This window comes from Salvelinus fontinalis, chromosome 4 (genome assembly GCF_029448725.1).
Source record: "Salvelinus fontinalis isolate EN_2023a chromosome 4, ASM2944872v1, whole genome shotgun sequence".
In the NCBI taxonomy this organism is placed as follows: Eukaryota; Metazoa; Chordata; class Actinopteri; order Salmoniformes; family Salmonidae; genus Salvelinus; species Salvelinus fontinalis.
This window is the reverse complement of record NC_074668.1, coordinates 59,828,300-59,849,580: the sequence shown is the minus strand read 5'-3', so window position 1 is coordinate 59,849,580 and position 21,281 is coordinate 59,828,300. Positions and strand designations below refer to the sequence as shown.

General features: G+C 44.0%; 1 protein-coding gene across 5 annotated transcripts in view; it reads left to right on the top strand.

The window, feature by feature from the left end:
* Positions 1-21,281, top strand: part of LOC129854096 (activating molecule in BECN1-regulated autophagy protein 1A-like) — a 99,229-nt gene that overhangs the window by 73,547 nt on the left and 4,401 nt on the right. For all 5 annotated transcript variants that reach the window (XM_055920751.1, XM_055920750.1, XM_055920752.1 and 2 more), the window contains 3 exons: positions 11,658-11,768; positions 12,089-12,285; positions 19,904-20,038. In XM_055920751.1, coding sequence (XP_055776726.1) covers positions 11,658-11,768; positions 12,089-12,285; positions 19,904-20,038 — 443 coding nt within the window. The remainder of the gene's footprint in view (positions 1-11,657; positions 11,769-12,088; positions 12,286-19,903; positions 20,039-21,281) is intronic.

Below are 21,281 nucleotides of genomic sequence, written 5' to 3'. Positions count from 1 at the left end.
CCTATTATATCCCTGTGTGTTTACTAATGGTAGAAACAGTTGTGCTGCAATCAGTGGCTCATCTACTACGCTGTTGAGCAGGGATCATTAAAGAGGGAAATGAAGACCAGAACCCCCGGATGTGTTTGTGTTCTCTAATCTCTTTAATTGCCTGCGTTGTGTAAATTACATGATCAAACATGTCTAAAGGTCTATACGAAGGACCTTGTGTATATGGCCGGACCTCATATAGCAGCACTACCAACAGCAACGATGCACACGTCTTCTTTCTGCAGAAAGCTGCATTTTTAAGCTGCATTTGAATATCTGGCATCTCTCATATGTGTTGGCAGCGTGAGAAAAATGTTTTCTGATTTGCCCACAGGCAGGCTTCTGAGGTGAAGAGGCAGTTTCCTCGCTCTGTACGTATTGACGAACCCTGAAATCTTCAATCAATTTTGTTTTTTCTTTTCCTACAATATTACATTTTCTGCTTGGATGAAAAACTATTTAAGGCTGCTTGTTTAACTCGTAGTGAACTTTTTATCCACATGTCAGTTTTACTGGTGATTTCCCTCCTAGCCAAAACAGCCGATCGACGGTGGCTAACTGCGTTCAGTTTGACATTTTGAATCAGAGCAAACGATGATCATTGGCCATTTTGGGTGAACAACTGTTTAGGGGATTAGTAATTCAGTCTACCCTTTCTTTGATGATAACCATTTAATATTTGTTTCAACTACAGTCTACAGGTTTGTACTGATAGCCACCTTTTTTACCTTGACCAAATACCATTTGAGTGGAAAAGTGGTCGCTTGCCCCACATGTGGAGTATGGTCTAGCGGAGTTCTGTTGGTCATTGTGTGGTCAAAGTGACCTCTTTAGCAACAGAAGGCACTGGGACCAGTTGGGTAGCCTAATCAACCCACGAAAGCCTAATCGAACAGCGGTGTTCTAACAGCAGCCTGTCAAACTCGGCTGTTACCCAGACGTCTCACTGTCTCTGGCTGTCTGATTTCTCAGTATAGCGGTCATCCCACACCAAAATTACTCACATTCCATTGTCTTCCATTGTCCTGGTTTCGGGGGATTTGGGTACGACTTGTTGTGGATTTTTTCTACCGTGGGATATATTTTTCAGCCCCGTAATTCAATTTTGCAAGTCTGGCTGTTGCAGCCTTTCTGTTTTATTATATAGAATAACAGCATGAAAAATAATGCAATGTAACTCTTTTTTTTTTATCAAGCATGTTATGCTCTAAGCAGCTTTGCTTCGGTGCAGGGATGTGTTGTTGCTGATGAAACTGAAATGAGATCAGGACAGAGAGAGATAGTGGCCTTGTTTGGGAAATAGTCTCATAAAATAATAACTTTCTCCCTCTTGGTCCTAATACTGTCGATATTATTTCTTTATCCATCTCCTGAAAGTTTGACCCAACTCCCACCATGTATTCTGTTCTTGGCAGCTTTTCTTGGATTGTATACTTGAACTTCCTTTCAGATTCACAGCTAGTGTGCTGGGGGTCTAAAATGTAAGCTTTTCGGGCCAAATACTCTAATGGTACAGGTAGGAATTATAAATCAAATCAAAATAAATCCAATCTATTTGTCACATGCGCCGAATACAACAGGTGTAGTAGATCTTAGTGAAATGCTTACTTACAAGCCCTTTAACAACTATGTAGCTTTTAGAAAAACAAGTGAGGGATAAGAAAAACAAATAATTAAGGAGCAGCAGTGTAGTAACCTGGTATTTGCTGCTAATGAAATAACTGATGCCGCTATACAGAAATCCATACTCATAAGCGTTGTCGGTGCACAGACGTACAGCTTAATGAGAAACCTGTTGAGCCCAGATAAAGCAGGAGAAAAGTCATTCATAGATTAAAAAATCACTTCAAACCCAGTGAGATAGTACAGATTCAAGTTTGATTCACGCATGAGAAAACCTATCGAATCAGTGGGGAAATATGTGTCTGAGTTGAGAACTAGCATTGGACTGTAACTATGGGAATACAATATCGCAAATGCTACGCGATCGGCTGGTGTGTGGGATTAACAATGACAGGATACAAATACACTTGTTATCAGAGCCTAATCTCACGTTTGAGAATGCACTCAAACTGGCTCAGGCCATGGAGTCTACGAATAGAAATGCACTGGATTTGCAGGCAGGGGGCGCAACTGCGTGCCATACAATAAAAGAGAGCCGCTCTGAGCGCGCTGAATTTCAAAGAACGGAAAGCCGTGGGGCAGCAGCCAATAGACTGTTATCGTTGCAAAGGCAAACACGCAGCGTTTGACTGTAAATTCAAACATGAAAAGTGTTATGCATGTTGGATAATAGGCCACATTGCGAGGGCGTGCCGCAATAAATAAATAAAAAGCCACGGGCTGCAGAAAAGAGAACGGACAGAAAACCGAATACCTCCAGAAGCTCTAGCTACCTCTCTAATCAAGGGATGGAAAGTGAAAGTGAGTGCGCAGACGCAGAGCAAGCGTTCTCAATGTACAGTGCACAGGGGGCGAATATGAAGAAGGTGAAGCCTTTCATTGTGGAAATGGGAATACATGGATTTAATGTACCGTTTGAACTAGACACAGGATGTAGTGTCACACTGAGGAACAGGTCTCAATTCTACATGAAGTGGAAAAATGTTGAAGTGCCTAAACTGAGAGACGACCCCCATTAAACTCAAAACGTGCACAGGGGAGAAGATCACTGTGATTGGAGTTGCTGATGTTCAAGAGGAATATCATGGACAAAAGAAAAGTCTGCCTCTCTTAGTAGTGGAAGGTACTGGCCCCAGTTTACTAGGAAGAGGGTGGTTGGAGGAAATACAATTGAACTGGGATGAAATCAAACATGTCACCACAGAGACATTGACACTACAGCAGGTGCTTTCAATGCTTGAGTGTGTTTTCAAAGAAGAGCTAGGGACATTAAAAGGGGTCCAAGCTACCATTCATGTTGCTGCTGATGCTACTCCCAGATTCTATAGGCCAAGATCAGTTCCAAATGCCATGAAGCCTAAAGTGGATGTGGACATTGACAGACTCTTAGCAGAGGATATAATTATAGCTGTCAAGTTTTCTGAGTGGGCAGCACCGGTTGTTCCTATACTAAAACCAGATGGTTCAACCATAATATGCGGTGACTATGAGCTGACTGTAAATAGAGTTTCCTCTCTGGAGCAGTACCCCATACCCAAAGTGGAGGATTTGCTTTCAATGTTAACCGGAGGGCAACAGTTCACAAAACTGGACAAGTGCTAATGGATAAACCTTCACAGAAGTACCTGACCATAAACATCCACAGAGGGATGTTTACCTATAAACGCTTACTTTTCGGGGTGTCTTCTGCACCAGCTATCTTCCAAAGAACTATGGAGGGAATTCTGCAGGGGATACCCAAGGTAGCGGTTTACTTCGACGACATTCTTGTCACGAAGGAGGAATATCTCAGAAACTTAGAGGAAGTTTTGAGGAGGATGGAGGACGCCGGTCTCCGGCTGAAGAGGAGCAAGTGTACACTGTTAGCTGATGAAGTGCAGTACCTGGGTCACAAGGTCGATGCCAAGGGGTTACACACTGTCAAAGCTAAAGTGAGGGCTGTTGTGGAAGCTCCAGCTCCGACAAACGTTACAGAGCTCAAAGCCTATCTAGGCTTACTGAATTATTATAATCGCTTCCTCCCGAACCTCTCTACCCTCTTTGCTCCTCTATATCAACTGTTAAGGAAGGACGTGGCCTGGAAATGGTCAGAAAGAAGCTTTTGCAAAGTCAAAGGTGTTACTGCAATCAGCTGAAGTGCTAGTGCACTACTAAGCAGACAGAGATCTCATCTTATCATGTGATGCCTCGTCGTATTGTGTGGGGGCGGTGCTATCATACCGGATGGAGAATGGTGCAAAGAAACCTATCGGGTTCATGTCAAGAACGTTGTCGCCAGCGGAGAAAAAGTACTCTCAGCTGGACAAGGAAAGACTGGCTGTCATATTCGGAATACAGAGATTCCACAAGTACTTATACAGGAGAACATTCACTATTGTGACCGACCATAAGCCTCTGATCTCTCTGTTCCATGAACAAAAGCCAGAACCACAAATGGTCTCTCCAAGAGTTCAACGTTGGGCTGTGTGGCTCAGGGCCTACGAGTACAGAATAATTTACAAACCAGGTAGATACCATGGGAATGCTGATGCTCTGAGTAGGCTGCCCGTTCCAGAAATCATCATTCAGGAAGAAGAAAATGACCAGGTTTTGATGATCGATGTGTTGGATGATGCACCGATGAACACGGCACAAATCAGACAATGGACTTCAAAGAATGTGCCGTTATCACAAGTGCATGAATTTATCCTGAAAGGATGGACTACAGTGACAGCCTCAGATCATGCCTTACTACACTCGCCACTTGGCATTGAGTGTTCGAGATGGATGTGTTCTGTGGGGTTCAAGAGTAGTTATCCCACCACAAGGGCGGGGTATGCTACTGAAGTTGTTGCATCAGTCGCATCCAGGTATGTCGAGAATGAAAGGCCTAGCGAAGTCATAAGTCTGGTGGCCAAAGATGGACCACGATGTGGAAAATGAGGTTAGCCGGTGTGCAGAATGTTAGAGTAACAGGAAGTCACCCCCCACCGCGCCATTACATCCATGGGAATGGACAGAAAAACCATGGACACGACTACATGTGGACTACGCTGGACCTTCCCTAGGAAAAATGTTCCTTGTGGATTCCAGCTACCATTGAGGATTGCTCAGGACCAGTATCCTATACTGTGATCATCGGAAGTGAACAAAGACTAAGGAGACACGTGGATCAGATCCGAGCTCGAATTCTAGTTCCATCCGGGGATCTGGATCAATTATTAAACGAACAGGACAGGACATTGGAACGTTCCCCAGAGTTGCAGTTGGACAAACCACCTGAGACCAACAATGCTCAACTTCCTGAGACCACCCGTCCGTGACGACCTCCTCCTGTGAAGTCTCCACAAAATGACTTTGTTTCACCATCAAGGGGTGAAGATCTGGTGGCACCAGCTACACCACCTCTGAGATGCTCTATTAGAGAGAGATGCCCGCCAGACTTTTTCAGAACAGATGTTTGAAAACATGTAAATAAGAAAATAGCATAGCTCATGAGTCATCAATCTAAGAAGACTTTAAGGATACTACAAGCAGTAAATAACAGTAGCGGGGCTATATACAGGGGGTGCCGGTTCAGAGTCAATGGGTCAATGTGTGGGGGGCACCGGTGTTGAGGTAATTATGTACATGCAGGTAGGGTTATTAAAGTGGCTATGCATAGATAATAACAGAGTAGCAGCAGCGTGGGGTGTGCACATAGTCTTGGTAGCCATTTGATTAGCTGTTCAGGAGTCTTATGGCTTGAGGGTACAAGCTGTTTAGAAGCCTCTTGGACCTAGACTTGACGCTCCGGTACTGCTTGCCGTGCAGTAGCAGAGAGAACAGTCTATTACTAGGGTGGCTGGAGTCTTTGACAAATTTTAGGACCTTCCTCTGACACCGCTTGGTATAGATGTCCTGGATGGCAGGAAGCTTGGCCCCGGTGATGTACCGGACCGTACACACTACCCTCTGTAGTGCCTTGCGGTCAGAGTCCGAGCAGTTGCCATATCAGGCAGTGACGCAACCAGTCAGGATGCTCTTGATGGTGCAGCCGTATAACCTTTTGAGTATCTGAGGACCCATGCCAAATCTTTTCAGTCTCCTGAGGGGGAATAGTTTTTGTCGTGCCCTCTTTACGAGTGTCTTGATGTGTTTGGATCATGTTAGTTTGTTGGTGATGTGGAGACCAAGGAACATGAAGCTCTCAACCCGCTCCACTACAGCCCCATCGATGAGAATGGGGGCGTGCTCGATCCTCCTTTTCCTGTAGTCCACAATCATCTCCTTTGTCTTGATCACATTGAGGGAGAGGTTGTTGTCCTTGTACCACACGGTCAGGTCTCTGACCTCCTCCCTATAGGCTGTCTCGTTGTCGGTGATCAGGCCGGCCTACCACTGTTGTCATCGGCAGACTTAATGATGGTGTTGGAGTCGTGCCTGGCCGTGCAGTCATGAGTGAACAGGGAGTACAGGACGGGACTGAGCACACAGCCCTGAGGGGCCCCCGTGTTGAGGATGAGTGGCGGATGTGTTATTACCTACCCTTACCACCCGGGGGCGGCCCATCAGGAAGTCTAGGATCCAGTTGCAGAGGGAGGTCTTGAGTCCCAGGGTCCTTAGCTTGGTGTTGAACGCTGCGCTGTAGTCAATGAATAGCATTCTCACATGTGTTCCTTTTGTCCAGGTGGGAAAGGGCAGTGTGGAGTGCAATAGTGATTGCATCATCTGTAGATCTGTTGGTGCGGTATGCAAATTGGAATGGCTCTAAGGTTTCCAGGGATGATGGTGGTGATGTGAGCTATGATGATGGTGGTGATGTGACCAGCCTTTCAAAGCATTTCATGGCTACAGACGTGAGTGCTTCGGGTCGGTAGTCATTTAGGCAGGTTACCTTAGTGTTCTTGGGCACAGGGGCTATGGTGGTCTGCTTGAAACATGTTGGTATTACAGACTCAGACAGGGAGAGGTTGAAAATGTCAGTGAAGACACTTGCCAGTTGGTCAGTGCATGCTCGGAGTACACGTCGTGGTAATCCGTCTGCCCCAGCGGCTAGTGAATGTTGACCTGTTTTCAAGTCTTACTCACATCGGCTGCGGAGAGCGTGAACACACAATCATCCGGACCAGCTGATGCTCTCATGCGTGTTTCAATGTTTACATGCCTCGAAGCGAGCAATTCCTTGCTAGTTAGTACAGGGTCTATGTCAGGTTAACTGCAGACTTTGATTGGTTATCTGACTGGAACCAGGGTTTCACATGTACAGTTACCTGAGGAAATCTATCCTCAAATTGATTATCCCACTCCTTGCTTCTCACTTTACACAGTGGCTTTCTTACATTTGAAGCAGAAAATGTAGGGACTTGTAAACCAGATGCACACTCATGATATCCAGCACCTTCTCTCTCTATAGTACTGTATGTGTATCCATCATCATCATCATCATCATCATCATCATCATCATCATCACACACACACATTGATATCCCATAAAAGCCTCTAACTGTAATGAGGTGGAGTGGTTCTGTGCCCGCCGGAGTTTGGAACAGCTGGAGGAGAACAGGCCAGTCACCCAGAGACTGCTGGGTAAAGGAGCCCTTTTGGAAGAGCTCTCATTATCCCTTTTATGGAGGCATTTTAAGACCTTTGGCAAAACAGTTGATGCTTCAGCTCTGGCGCATTCTAGTCCCAAACATCTCTGTCCAAACTGTCTCTATTCCAGTTCTTAGTGTTATTCTAAGTGCTTTAAGGAGTTTCTAGCAAATCTGCACTCGCTGGATGTGGTACTGTACTTGCTAATGAACCTCGTCTGCTACATATTATCCAAGACTGTGATGAATAAGCAAGCAGTGCCCATATCCAATTTCTGGCTCAGACACAGGTTTAAGTCAAAATAAGAGATGCATAACTTATGCATGTGTCTGTTTAATCATCCTGGTGATATTTGCAGAGTTCAATTTTAACACCCGCCCCTGGATTTACACGTACATACAAACACACTTTAGGTTGGAGAGGCTGGAGCAGAGGGCAGCCGCAGTGCCCGGTGAGCAGTTTAGGGGGTATAAGTTCCTTGCTCAAGGGAACATCAGCAGTAGGTGGCAGCTGAAGTATTGATGCCAGCAACCCTTACTCCCTGCCATCAGCCACGCTGAAGAAGCATCAGTGTCGGATTCATGCAAATGAGAGACGACATGGATTGTCTTCCTCCTTTGGGGATTTGAGCAGGTCTCTTCTTCTGCCTGGTGTGCTTACTGTAAAGAGCCAAGGTAAAACAGACAATCTGACAGGATTTGAAAGCAGTAGCATGTCAGGGGCCGCCGTTCCAGCGATTTAAGTGTCATGCATTCAATTTGTCTCTCAGATTATATTATTTTTGCCTGAGGGAGTGAGTGAAAAAAAATATCCCCTCTTTCTCCTTCTCTTTCATCCATTTTTCTTTTCAGGACACCAGTCCATTAACTGCACTGGCTTACACACCAGAATATGGTCTTTGGAAATATACACATACTGTTTATCTACCCACCGGCGTGAGAACAGTCCTTATAAGATATCCGCTTTTGTGCTATTGAAATGAATATCTTCCCAGTTTAATGCCTGCCAGCAGTTTTCCTAAATCCATGGTAACTACCCCAAAAAGAGTGCCATGGCTCAGTTTCTTATCAAGTATCTCATTTCCCTGTATCGCACTTATTTTGATAAACGGTTGTAGCGGAAGGGTCGTTAAGTGTACATGATTTATCAGTGTCTCTCACAGGCTGCTGATTCGCTGACGCTGCTGCCTGTCCACTGATGCCGGGGATTAATGGAACATAGAAACTTATTTTGCTCGTTTCCTTCTAAGATGTAGCTGATGGACACATTTGAATGGTGCGGTCTTCACAGAAACCAACTGCTTGACTATCTCTAGCTATTCAATGTCACCTTGGTTTACGGAGCAGCTTGCATTCTCCCAACACTCAGGCCACATTACTATTTGGGTGTGACTTAAAGACATGCTCTGCAACTTTGGCCGACGACTAAGTGTTTTTTTTAAACCTCCCGTTTAGGGCTGAATGTGTCAATGTGTAGTTCATACATGCATAACCTATGAGCAGAACTACTGTTTTACCTAAATTAGCCACACAATCCCAATTTTTATTTTGAAAGCGACTGTTTTTCTGGAAACTGCTGTGCCCTTTTTCCTACATTTCCCCCGACGTGGGCCAGCCCCTTAGCAATTCGAGTTCTAGCCAATGAGCTTCAGCCCCTCGCTATTTGAGTGTCAGCTAGCAAGATTCCCTCACAGCAAAGCAAGAGAGTGCAATGTCCGCCATTTTCGTGACCTTTTGGCTCGTGAGCGCTACTTTCAGAATTAATGGATAACAATTATACAAAAGAATCGGAGAAGGTCTTTCAATCGAGATTATAGTAGTAATAACACATGTAGTGCTTTTCATTACTGTGTTATCACATAGATCTACATAGGCAAAGATTTTTTTTAAATACAATAAAAAATATCATACATTTAGAATCAAGGCAGGAAATAGCAGTAGTAGGCTAGGTGCTAAAAGGACTTTCCAGGTTAGGACTATAAGAAAGACAGTCTGTAGAAACGTGTTTTTAAGGCCCATATTGAACGTTCTGATTGCACTGTTCAGATAAGGCTGCAGGAGGGCATGCGTTTTAAGGTGGTTGATGGCTGAGAACAGGATTCTGAGGTTAGCCTCGTTGTCAATCATGGTGGCGTAGAAGGCTGATCGTGCTGCTTTTAGGACAGTAGAATAGCTTGCTTTGGTGGTCTTTGTAGGGCAGTAGATGGGTAGTGAAGCCGTCCTTCCTCCCAACGCCTCTCAAGCTTAAGGTCATTAGTCTTCTTTCTGCGCAGTTCATCAGTGAACCAGGGTGAAGAGTGTTGGGAAGTTACGGGAGCAATGATATTACTCAGAGTGCTGTTGTACAGGTTGACCATGTCGTCGAGGGTCGTTCACTTGCATCAGACACAAAAGGCTGGATGTGTTCCAAGAAGAGGGATGTGTTAAGTTTCCTTAAATTGCAGAATTGAATGGCCCCCATTTGGGCAGTGGAGCGGGGTGGGAGCATTCAGACCGTGTCACAGGCTTGTGGTCAGATATAGCAAGTTCGAGGACATCCAAGTCAGAGGCAGGGGCATCTCCAGTGATAATGTATTGTGTGTTGACGGTGGTGGGTGGGGAACATTTACATGTTGCACATGGTTTAGACAGTCCTGCAAGTTGAGGAAGTCAGCAGCCATAGAGCCCTTGGGTGAGTCAACATGGATTTTAAAGTCACCCGAAATGACTGTGTTGGAGAGGGTGGAGCATACAGAGGTTATTAGTTCACAAAACTCAGGAATTAAAAAAACTGCTTGTCTGGAGGGGATTGTGGGCTGTAAACCAGGATAACAAGTGAGAGTTGGTTGTTTACATTTTAAAAGCAAGGCATTAAAATAAAGCACTCTTTATAAAACAGTAAGGTCTCCACCACGGCCGTGGCTATGTGCCTTTTTCAATGTATTTATATCCAGGCGGCGCTGAAGCATTTACATTGTAAAGGTCCCCCACTTTGTGCCCTTTTTCAGTGATTCAGATCATGTCAAAATCATTGTCTGAGATAAAGTCATACAAAAGAGGCGACTTGTTAAGGATTGTAGAGTGCACGACGTCTGAAGGCATTGGTGGAGACACTTTCATTGCATTTTGGTTGGTCCACTCTCTGTATGTATTGGCTTGGAATGGGTGACGTAATTTGCCTGAGGGTCAGACTGCAGAAATGGCCAGGCCCTTTATCACCTAACTCCTGTACTCTCATTGTGAGTGCTTACAATTGACTTTAGTTTGTTAATTAGTCTCCTACCGCCTCGTCGTCCTCACCATGTTGTCCGTAGGAGCCTGTATTGAAAGAGGCTGTTCTTCTGAGGATTTCTTCTGTAAAGTAAATGAAGGTTGCTGCCATTTCAGAATCTTTTCATCCAGCCTTTGGTCGAGGAGATGAGGATCTAGTTAGGCTGGTATTTGAATCCAAACAATTTGCAAGTTCTAGCCAAATATGTTAACTAATTTAACGTTGATGATAAAAAATAACGAGATTCTTATGTTCTATACTTGATAAGCTATCAAAAAAAGGAACCGCTTCTCTTTAATTACTTGTTACTTTTATCTCTTATTCTTATCCATATTTTTTTTAAACTGCATTGTTGGTTAGGCGCTCGTAAGTGAGCATGTCACTAAGGCCTACACCTGTTGTATTAGGCGCATGTGACAAATAAAATTTGATTTGATCTTGGATCTGTTAAAAACAATGCACTTAAACACTTAACAAATAATGATGGATCATTTTGCAGGATTAAAATACCAAGGCTACCTCTAGGTGCCATGGCAACCATGGAACTCCAGTGCCATTCTGTCTCTGCTTCGTAAGATTTAATCCAATCCTGCTGGACAGGAATGTTTTCGAGATGAATTGAAGGTCTTCAGGTTATTTTATGGTTCAACACCAATTGAACAGACGCTTATTGGTAAGATTCACAGACCAGAGCAGTATTATGAAAATGATCTCAACTGTTCCACTGCAATTATTGTATTTATACTCTACCCGAGGATAGCCGGAGTGCCTGCCCTGAATTGATTTTTTATAAGATTAAATCATAATTGTGGATGCATGCAGGACTGACAACCTCCCTCAGTCAACATTGTATCATTTTTTGAGCTATGACGCAATGAAGCAGTACTACAGATTTGTCATCTTAGTGCTGGGGACCATTGTGAGGGATCTGCTTGTGCTGTACATCCTTTTTTGATTGATTTGAAATACTGTAACTTATTGAAAGCTTTAGCATATCCTGCTGTATAGGTCTGACATGACGAGTGGAACATTGTAACTTAACGTTTTTAGTTCTCTGATTTAACATACAAATATGACCAAATGATGAAACATGAGCAACAACATGACAGTAATGACTCATTGTACAATGTCCCTCTCGCTTTTCTTCTCTTTGTTTCTTTCTCTCCCTCTCTCTCTCTCTCTACTTCATCTCTCCCCTCTAGAGATGCCCAGTCAGACGGAGACGGCCCCGCTGAGCACAGTGAGCCCATATTTGCTGTCAACAACAATCGAGGCAGTGGTACCGGTGGGAGCCGCGATGGAGAGCGACCAGGGTGAGAATTGGCTGGGGCAGTCCTTTGAGGATGGTGTGTGTGAGAACACTAGTTAGGTATATGTGGCATTCAGAGAAGGGGGGTGTGCAAGTAGGGTTTTAATTTTTTTCTTGAATGGAGATATTAAAGTCTTCTGTCTAGCAGGCATTCTCTGAACTGTGTTTACACGCTAGTTCTGTGTGTTGACATTGGACTCTCCCCTTTTGCTCACAACAATATGTTTACTTTCAACTAAATGCAATGCCAACGCTAGTCTCATACACACACACTTACATCCATATGGCCTTTATCAACATTTACCATGTGGCTATGTTTTGCAGGAGCAGCAGGGCCCCCTTGAGGTCTGAAAGGGACATGGGACTTATGAACGCCATCGGTCTCCAGCCCCGTCACCCTACCCCCGTTGTGACCTCACAAGGCACACAGACACCCGTCCTACAGCTTCAGAATGCCGAAACACAGACTGACCGAGAGCCACAGGTTCCCAGCACCTCCCGGGCCTCCCAAGCAACAGACAGTACATCTACCTATATCTATACCTATTGCTCTCTCCCCCAATCCCTCCAGTATTTAACCTATCTACTAGATCTACAATGCCTTTGGAAAGTATTCAGACCCTTTGACTTTATACACATTTTGTTACTTTACAGACTTACTCTAAAATGGATTAAATAAATAAAAATCCTCAGCAATCTACACACAATACCCCATAATGACGAAGTCAAAACAGGCTTTTCAAATGTTTTGCTAATTTATACAAATAGAAAAAAACAGAAACACTTTATTTACGTAAGTATTCAGACCCTTTTCTATGATCAGGAAATTGAGCTCAGGTGCACCCTTTTTCCATTGATCATCCTTGAGATGTTTCTACAACTTGGAGTCCACCTGTGGTAAATTCAATTGATTGTACATGATTTAGAAAGGTACACACCTGTCTATATAAGGTCCCATGGTTGGCAGTCCATGTCAGAGCAAAAACCAAACCATGAGGTTGAAGGAATTGTCCGTATAGCTCCGAGACAGGATTGTATCGAGGCATAGATCTGGGGAAGGGTACCAAAAAAATGTATGCAGCATTGAAGGTCCCCAAAAAACACAGTGGCCTCCATCATTCTTAAATTGAAGAAGTTTGGAACCACCAAGACTCTTCCCAAGAGCTGGTCACCTGGCCAAACTGAGCAATTGGGGGAGTAGGGCCTTGGTCAGGGAGGTGTCCAAGAACCTGATGGTCACTCAGACATAGCTCTAGAGTTCTTCTGCGGAGATGGGAGAACCTTCCAGAAGGACAGCCATCTCTGCAGCACTCCACCAATCAGGCCTTTATGGTAGAGTGGCCAGACGGAAGCCACTCCTCAGTAAAAGGCACATGACAGCCCGCTTGGAGTTTGCCTAAAGGCACCTAAAGACTCTCAGACCATGAGAAATAAGATTCTCTGGTCTGGTGAAACCAAGATTGAACTCTTTGGCCTGATTGCCAAGCATCACGTCTGGAGGAAACCTGGCACCATCCCTGCTGTGAAGTATGGTGGTGGCAAGCGTCATGCTGTGGGGGTGTGTTTCAGCGGCAGTGACTGGGAGACTAGTCAGATTTGAGGCAAAGATGAACGGAGCAAAGTACAGAGATCCTTGATGAACTTGCTCCAGAGTGCACAGGACCTCAGACTCGAGTGAAGGTTCACCTTCCTACAGGTCTACAACCCTAAGCACACAGCCAAGACAACGCAGGAGTGGCTTCGTGACAAGTCTCTGAATGTTCTTGAGTGGCCCAGCCAGAGCCCGGACTTGATCCCCATCGGACATCTCTGGAAATAGCTGTGCAGCGACGCTCCCCATCCAACCTGACAGAGCTTGAGAGGATCTGCAGAGAAGAATGGGAGAAACTCCCCAAATACAGGTCTGCCAAACTTGTAGCGTCATAACCAAGAATTCTCGAGGCTGTAATCGCTGCCAAAGGTGCTTTAACAAAGTACTGAATAATGGGTCTGAATACTGATGTAAATGTGATATTTCAGTTTAGTATTTTAAATGAATTAGCAAAAAAATCTAACTATTTTTGCTTTGTCATTATGGGGTGTTGTGGGTGGGTGGATTGAGGAAAATGTTTAGAATAAGGCTGTAACCTAATAAAATGTGGGAAAAGTCAAGGTGTCTGAATACTTTCCCGAAGGCACTGTACATCATTTTCATAATACTGAGCTGTTCAACTATGTAATGTCTTAACGGGTAAGTCTGGTTAAATCGCCATCAAATTAATCCCAGAACTATTTAATATTCTTAACACAATATGCAGAGAGCCTAAGGCTCCCCTCAGGCATATTGTAAGGACTTTCGCAAATGAGTAATTTACAAATTTTCAGGATGATACTTTCATTAATTGAACGAGTGAACTGTGGAAATCGGGTTCCATTTTACTGCACAACACAACAGTATTTCTACAATGGCTGTTTTTTTTCATTAATGGGGAATTTGTTCCTTGTTGCCGTCAGGAAATACAACCTGGCAAATTAGTAGCGTCATAATTTAATTAACTTTTTATGGAATCCTTTTCATTTGGCATTTAAGACTTAACCTAATTGCAATCAGTCTGAACAACCTCCTTGACCTCATTCCATACAGAGCAGAAAAAAAGACCTCAAAGGCATGCACTAAAGGCTTATACAGTACCTGGCAACAGGAAGCAAATACTTGTTTAGTTAGAGGTACATTTCACAATTTTTCAACTTCATATTCATAATCTCCAGCACCACCCCAACATCAACCATGTGAAAATGGCGTTTCTATATTTTGGGGTAAAAAAAGATAGAGGAAGATGGTGTGTTTCCAATGGCATCATCAACCAATTAGTAGGCAATGCCTTCTCATAATTGGTTAAATTCACATGATGCACATCAATGATGTCATTGGAAACACGTATACTTTCTCTCTTTACTACAAAACAGAAATGAGGCATTTTCACACATGTTGGGGTGGTGCTGGAGATAATCAATGTGAGGTAAAAAAAAAAAAAGAAAGAAGGGAAATTGCTCTTTTAAGACACAAACCTCTTAATTGCCCTTGGTTCCTAAGTCAGGTGAAGTGGATCATTACTTGTCTGTTGTCCCAGTGGTGATATAGCAATACCAATTACCCCCTATCTCTGCATTAACTGTCTTAGTAACAGATCACAGAAATAGATGTTGTGATATTGGGTCTCATCCAAAACCCGTCTCTCTTGGGGTACTGCAATATCATTTTCATTACTTTATCTTCATGTTTCCTAGTGGCACATCTGGGAACGTGAGTGCTATCAGAGAAAATGAGACCTGCATAGTGCACTTTTGTGTCTCTGGGCTTTGTACGGTTCTATCTAAAGGGGTTTAGACTCCATTTTATAGAAGTCAATATCCACAAACAGAGCACCAGAGTCCATTTTGGCTCAGCTGGAATGTTGTACACAATACATTATGTTGCGAGAGCATTAGCACAACTCCATTATACTAATTACAAATGAATGATTGAAACAATAAACACCTGGCGAGAAATCGAAAACGAGCTCTCAAGGCCCTTTCACCTTTCATCCAATCGTATCCGGCACTTAACATTTATCTCTGTTTCTACTCCCCTATTGTTGTTGTTAATGTACCAATGACTGGTATAATGATTATATAGCATAGCAAGGGGATAGAGATCCACTGTACTGTATGTAGGAGTGTACTAACTGTACCTCACTTGAAACCAGTTCTGACCGTGTGTGTGTGTATGTGTGTGTTCTGCCATGGTCCTCGTCATACAGGTTGAGCTATGAGAGGATTCTCTGACAGGTGTCTAAGAGTTAGATGGTAATAAAGGTTGATTGCTTTGACTCCAACCTGCCACCCTTCAAAAGTTGACTGCTCAGACTCCACTACTCTCCAGTGAAAATGTGCCTATTTCTGGAAGTGGAGTGTTGTCCTTCCCATAAAAAAGACTTGACTGATATATATATATATTTTTTTTAAATCAATTTTTTTTACCTTTTATTTAACCTTTTATTGAACTAGGCAAGTCAGTTCAGAACAAATTCTTATTTACAATGACAGCCTACCCCGGCCAAACCCGGACGACGCTGGACCAATTGTGTGCCGCCCTATGGGACTCCCAATCACGGCCGGATTTGATACAGCCTGGATTCGAACCAGGGACTGCACTGGGTTGCAGTGCCTTAGACTGCTGCGCCACTCGGAAGCCCAAATATATAAGAAACACTGAAGGAGGTGAAACACTAAGAGAATCTTACATGATATCTACTCCCTCAAACCTGAAGTTAGGTTTCATAATATCTCATATTATCTGCTATATAAACTCAGCAAAAAAAGAAATGTCCTCCCACTGTCAACTGTTTTATTTTCAGCAAATTTAACGTGTTAATATTTGAATGAACATAAGATTCAACAACAGAGACATAAACTGATGTAAGTTCCACAGACATGTGACTAACATAAATGGCATAATGTGTCCCTGAACAAAGGGGGGGGGCCCTCACCCTCCAATCCAACAGGTCCCAGACGTGCTCAATGGGATTGAGATCCGGGCTCTTCGCTGGCCATGCCAGAATACTGACATTCCTGTCTTGCAGGAAATCACGCACAGAACGAGCAGTATGGCTGGTGGCATTGTCATGTCAGGATGAGCCTGCAGGAAGGGTACCATATGAGGGAGGAGGATGTCTTCCCTCTAACACACAGAGATTGCCTGCAATGGCAAGCTCAGTCCGATGATGCTGTGACACACTGCCCCAGACCATGACGGACCCTTCACCTCCAAATCGATCCCGCTCCAGAGTACAGGCCTGGGTGTAACGCTCACCCCTGGTGAGACAGAACCACGACTCGTCAGTGAAGAGTACTTTTTGCCAGTCCTGTCTGGTCCAGCGACGTTGGGTTTGTGCCCATAGGCGATGTTGTTGGTGAGGATGTCTGGTGAGGACCTGCCTTACAACAGACCTACAAGCCCTCAGTCCAGCCTCTGTCCGCAATAGGCTGAGAGTCTGAGCACTGATGGAGGGACTGTTCGTTCCTGGTGTAACTCGGTCAGTTGTTGCCATCCTGTACCAGTCCGGCAGGTGTGATGTTCGGCTGTACTGATCCTGTGCAGGTGTTGTTACACGTGGTCTGCCACTATGAGGACGATCAGCTGTCCGTCCTGTCTCCCTGTAGCACTGTCTTAGGCGTCTCACAGTACGGACATTGCAATTTATTACCCTGGCCACATCTGCAGTCCTCATGCCTCCTTGCAGCATGCCTAAGGCACGTTCACGCAGATGATCAGGCACCCTGGGCATCATTCGTTTGGTGTTTTTCTGAGTCAGTAGAAATGCCTCTTTAGTGTCCTAAGTTTTCATAACTGTGACTAATTGCCTACCGTCTGTAAGCTGTTAGATCTTCATTGTAAAGGGTTTATTTGGATTTTTATGAATTATCTTTCAAATACAGGGTCCTGAAAAAGGGGCGTTTCTTTTATTGCTGAGTTTATTATCCAAGCAGTTTTCAGAATGGTAGATGGACGTATTGTATGCAAGTTGTGTATTTGCCAATTTTCCCCTAAAATGATGGAGGTACGAAACACCACTATCAGGATGCCTAATATTACTCATCACATAGAAAAGGCTTTTAATGATTAAAACCTGAATTTATTCATCATAATAATATTTGCTCTGGGTGGAAATGAACTGTATGTCAAAATCATTACATCATAAATAGTCCCAACAAATGGACAACTTTGCAATTGCATTTGCCTGTTTGCGCTGTTATACAATGAGCCTGGTGCAAAGGGAAGTTATTTTTACGTATCATTCGGATCTGAATCATCCATCCACATACTGGATTGACTAATCAGCATCTCCATGGCTGTGATGCCTTAAGTGACTCTTCAGCTGCCCTCTCCAGCGCGCATGGCTGATGGAGTGTTGCCGTTGGGGGAGAGAGCAGGCATTGGGAACGCGCCTCCGCACATCGCATTGAATTCATAACGGCACACTCCTCAGGCTCAACTCATGTTCAGCAAGTTGTATTCAAACATTGCTCGACGTGTTCATTTGAAATGGATTAGCGGCACTGTTGTGAGAAGATGATCGCATTTTATGAATATGGAGTCACTGCACACCTACAGTATTTATGCCTTGGCACTCGAGCCTTTGTGCTTCAAATAACACCTGGCTCAAAGAACACTCGGCATGACTCTTGCCTAGTGTATTACTTTCACTTTTGTGTAAGGCCTAATGTGTCATTTTAGTTAAGTAATTCTGATTTATCGTATTCCCGAAAGCCCGCTGTATTGAAGGATCCCCCAAAAAAGAATCCAACCAGCACCTCTGTTACACCCCCCCCCCCCCCCCCCCCCCCCCCCCACCTGGCAAAGTGACTTTAGCCAATCTTCTGTTTGAGCCTCCAGCCAGCCAGATACCCTGCGTTTTGTGTAGAGGAGAGTGTTAAATACAAGGTGACACTTCCCACATGCTTTCATTAATGCAGCGACACACCTCGGAGAGCCCTAATTTCCCGCTGGGGTCACGTAAATCAGCCGCCCTCAATTTGGCAGGACGGTGATAAAGCTAAAGCACCTGAGTTGCATTATTAGGCCAAATTATAATTGATCCCACAGAGCGATAGGAGAGCCAGAGACACTATAGGAAATGCTCGGCGCTTGTCCTCTGATGTACCTATAGAGGCTGTGTCGTTACGGAGGCAACTTTCCCTCAACACCTTCGGTATTTATGAGCAACGCTTGGGAGATGACACAGGGCAGAGCAATAAAGGAGACGCGCTCTTACTCCAAGTAAAGATGATTTAAATGGAGCCTCCCGCTGTTCGATGGGGATATGGAGAATAGACTAGATATTTGACTAATCAACAGTAGCAATAGAGGATGCCCAGGACTTAGCATTTACTATCAGGGTCCTCAAGAAACCCCTCCAGTTTAATGACTGGAAACTTTGTTTATTGAAAAGCTTGTAATTACACAGGTTATACATGTGTGGGGTGAGGGATTTGACATTTTTATGGTTTGAATGGGAATCATCTTAGATCTGAAACATCCCCGTACAGTTTTTGTCATGTACATTGTTTATTTCTTTGTGGTTAACCAACCAAGGCTTGTCTGTCATCTACTTATTAAGAGGAAGCGTCATTAAGATATATGGGTGGAATCCATCACTGAAAACATCACTTCTAAGGCAAAAAACCTTAAATGGATTTGTGTCTGTCAAGCTACTGTGGGAAAACCACCACTCTAAAAAGGTTTTGCAGTTCAGTTTGCAGGTGGACAGGTGACTGACACAGAGAGTGCTACTCACGCAGCCTCTGGCCTTGTGGTGTCAAACAGTCAGATAGAATGCCACCCACTGACAGGTCTTATATCCAATTCCCTGATGCCATACGAGTTTCAGTATAATCCCCTAGCCTTGTCAGTCTCTGGTTTGATTGGATCTAGAGGTGACAATAGTCATGCCAATATTCACCTTTTGATGTCACAATCAGATATCCATTATTTTGGAGGTGTGAGAACATTTTACTAGTCCAATTTTACATACGAGGGACGTTTTTAGCTTCATTTTTTTTTTACACACACTCCTCACCCACTCTCCTCACCGGGAGACGGCAGCCACCCAATGCAGGCTTTCATCTCTCCACCTCGCAGATGGAGCAACAAAATACTGCACTAATCCGATTCCTCTCCCCCTCACTGAGACTAAACATTTCTTTAGGAAGCGTGTTTGAGGGATATGGTTCAATATAGCACAGGTTTCTCCTAAATTCTATTTACTCAGAGTAAATCTATATTTCTACAAATATATCATTGTACAGAGTACTACACTCAGTACCGATCTACAGTATCTCTTTGAGGTATGTTTTTTTGGTACAGATCACCTTGAAGAATTCCCTTAATTCACAATGAGCTTGTTTTTTGGAGGATTTTAATGAGTTTGAATGTTTACCTGGGTAAACAGTTGTAATCTGACTGGATGTGGTTTTTCTCTTACATGATGAACATACGATTCTGTTGGTGTCACTAAGTCACGCATGTTTTCTAAAGTGTATAAAATTGCATAAATGCATCTTCTCTCCCAGCGAACAAGGTCTCAACATGTGCTGTGTTTTATTTTCTCCCTCCCCAAGTCGTTGGACACATAAGGGACCTTCATCCAGGCAGCAGCACAGAAATGGTGCCTGAGACGCCCCCGCACACACTGCAGGAGGATGGCGAGTCAGCCGAGGCCTTCACAGAGGCCAGCACCACCTTGGCTAACCCAGGTAACCTCATCCAGCCCTCCTCCTCCACACCTGATTCTCAGTGTAAATAGACTTATCTCAATTTGACTGGCATTTGTGGGATCATTTTATATGCCACAAAATAGTGTTAAGTCAAGACAATCTTTGCCTGAGAGCAAAATAGCTGATAAATAGGAGACATAATGTAGATCCAGGTGAGTCAGAGAAAACACACATCATGAGGTCATCTCAGTTCTATATCTATGATCTCAACCCCATTCCACCACCACCATCATTAGCAAGACCAGTCAGTCCACGGGAGTGGTTGGCTGTGATAAATGAGTTTGGTCCTTGTCTGAGGAGATTACCAGTACTCACTGTCTCCTTATCTCTGGGTTAGAGGAAATGGGGGGGAGGAGGCCTCCTTCCTCATATTCCCCCCTTCATTAATCCTATTAATGGCCTCTCCGTTGTAGGGGCAGCAGAGCATTATAATGGCTGGGGTTATTACAGCCTGGTTGTCGACCCGCGCACACACACACATGATCTATAGACCACAAATGATCGTAATTTGTGTATTGAATACAGTAGCCATAAACTGTGGAGTGGATGTGACTGTTGCCAGCAAACGTGAAAAATAAAGGTGGTGATTATGATATTGTACATAGTTAACAGTAGCTCTTTTGAATGTTTTACCAATGTACCGTAGTAGCCTCATCCATAAGAATAATGGAACTGCCAGGGCCACTGTCCTGCTGGCACACCCAGTGGTATTCTGCTGATTAACGGTATACTACCGTTGTTCATAAACTTTTATGGTTGCTTGGAGCCCAATTCAAATGAAGAACCACAACATACAGCCTGTGTTTACTCTTCCAAATTGACACATTTCGTTCTCCAACCATTTAAGTGCCTGACAAAAACAGCAATGCAGATACCTCCTGTTTTCAGTAGAAGGGACAGCCATAAGTACAATGTTTTTTTGTTTTTTTTAAGTACTATGTTCATATCCTGAATGCCTGAAGTTTTGGATGCTTAAGTTGCAGTGTTTCCACCTTACAGTACTGCCCTTGTTTTTTTCCCCCTCTGTGTGCTTCTGACTGTGGCTTTGTTTTTGACACAAATTACATGATGAATTTCTTTGCGGATGTCCCAGGAGAGTTCGTGACTGACAGATAACACACAGTACTCTGATCTGTCAGTCTGGCTTCTCCATGCATCGCTAGAGGCCGCCTACTGACTCTCATTTTCATTCTCCGCATCACATTAAGTGCGATTGCAAAAC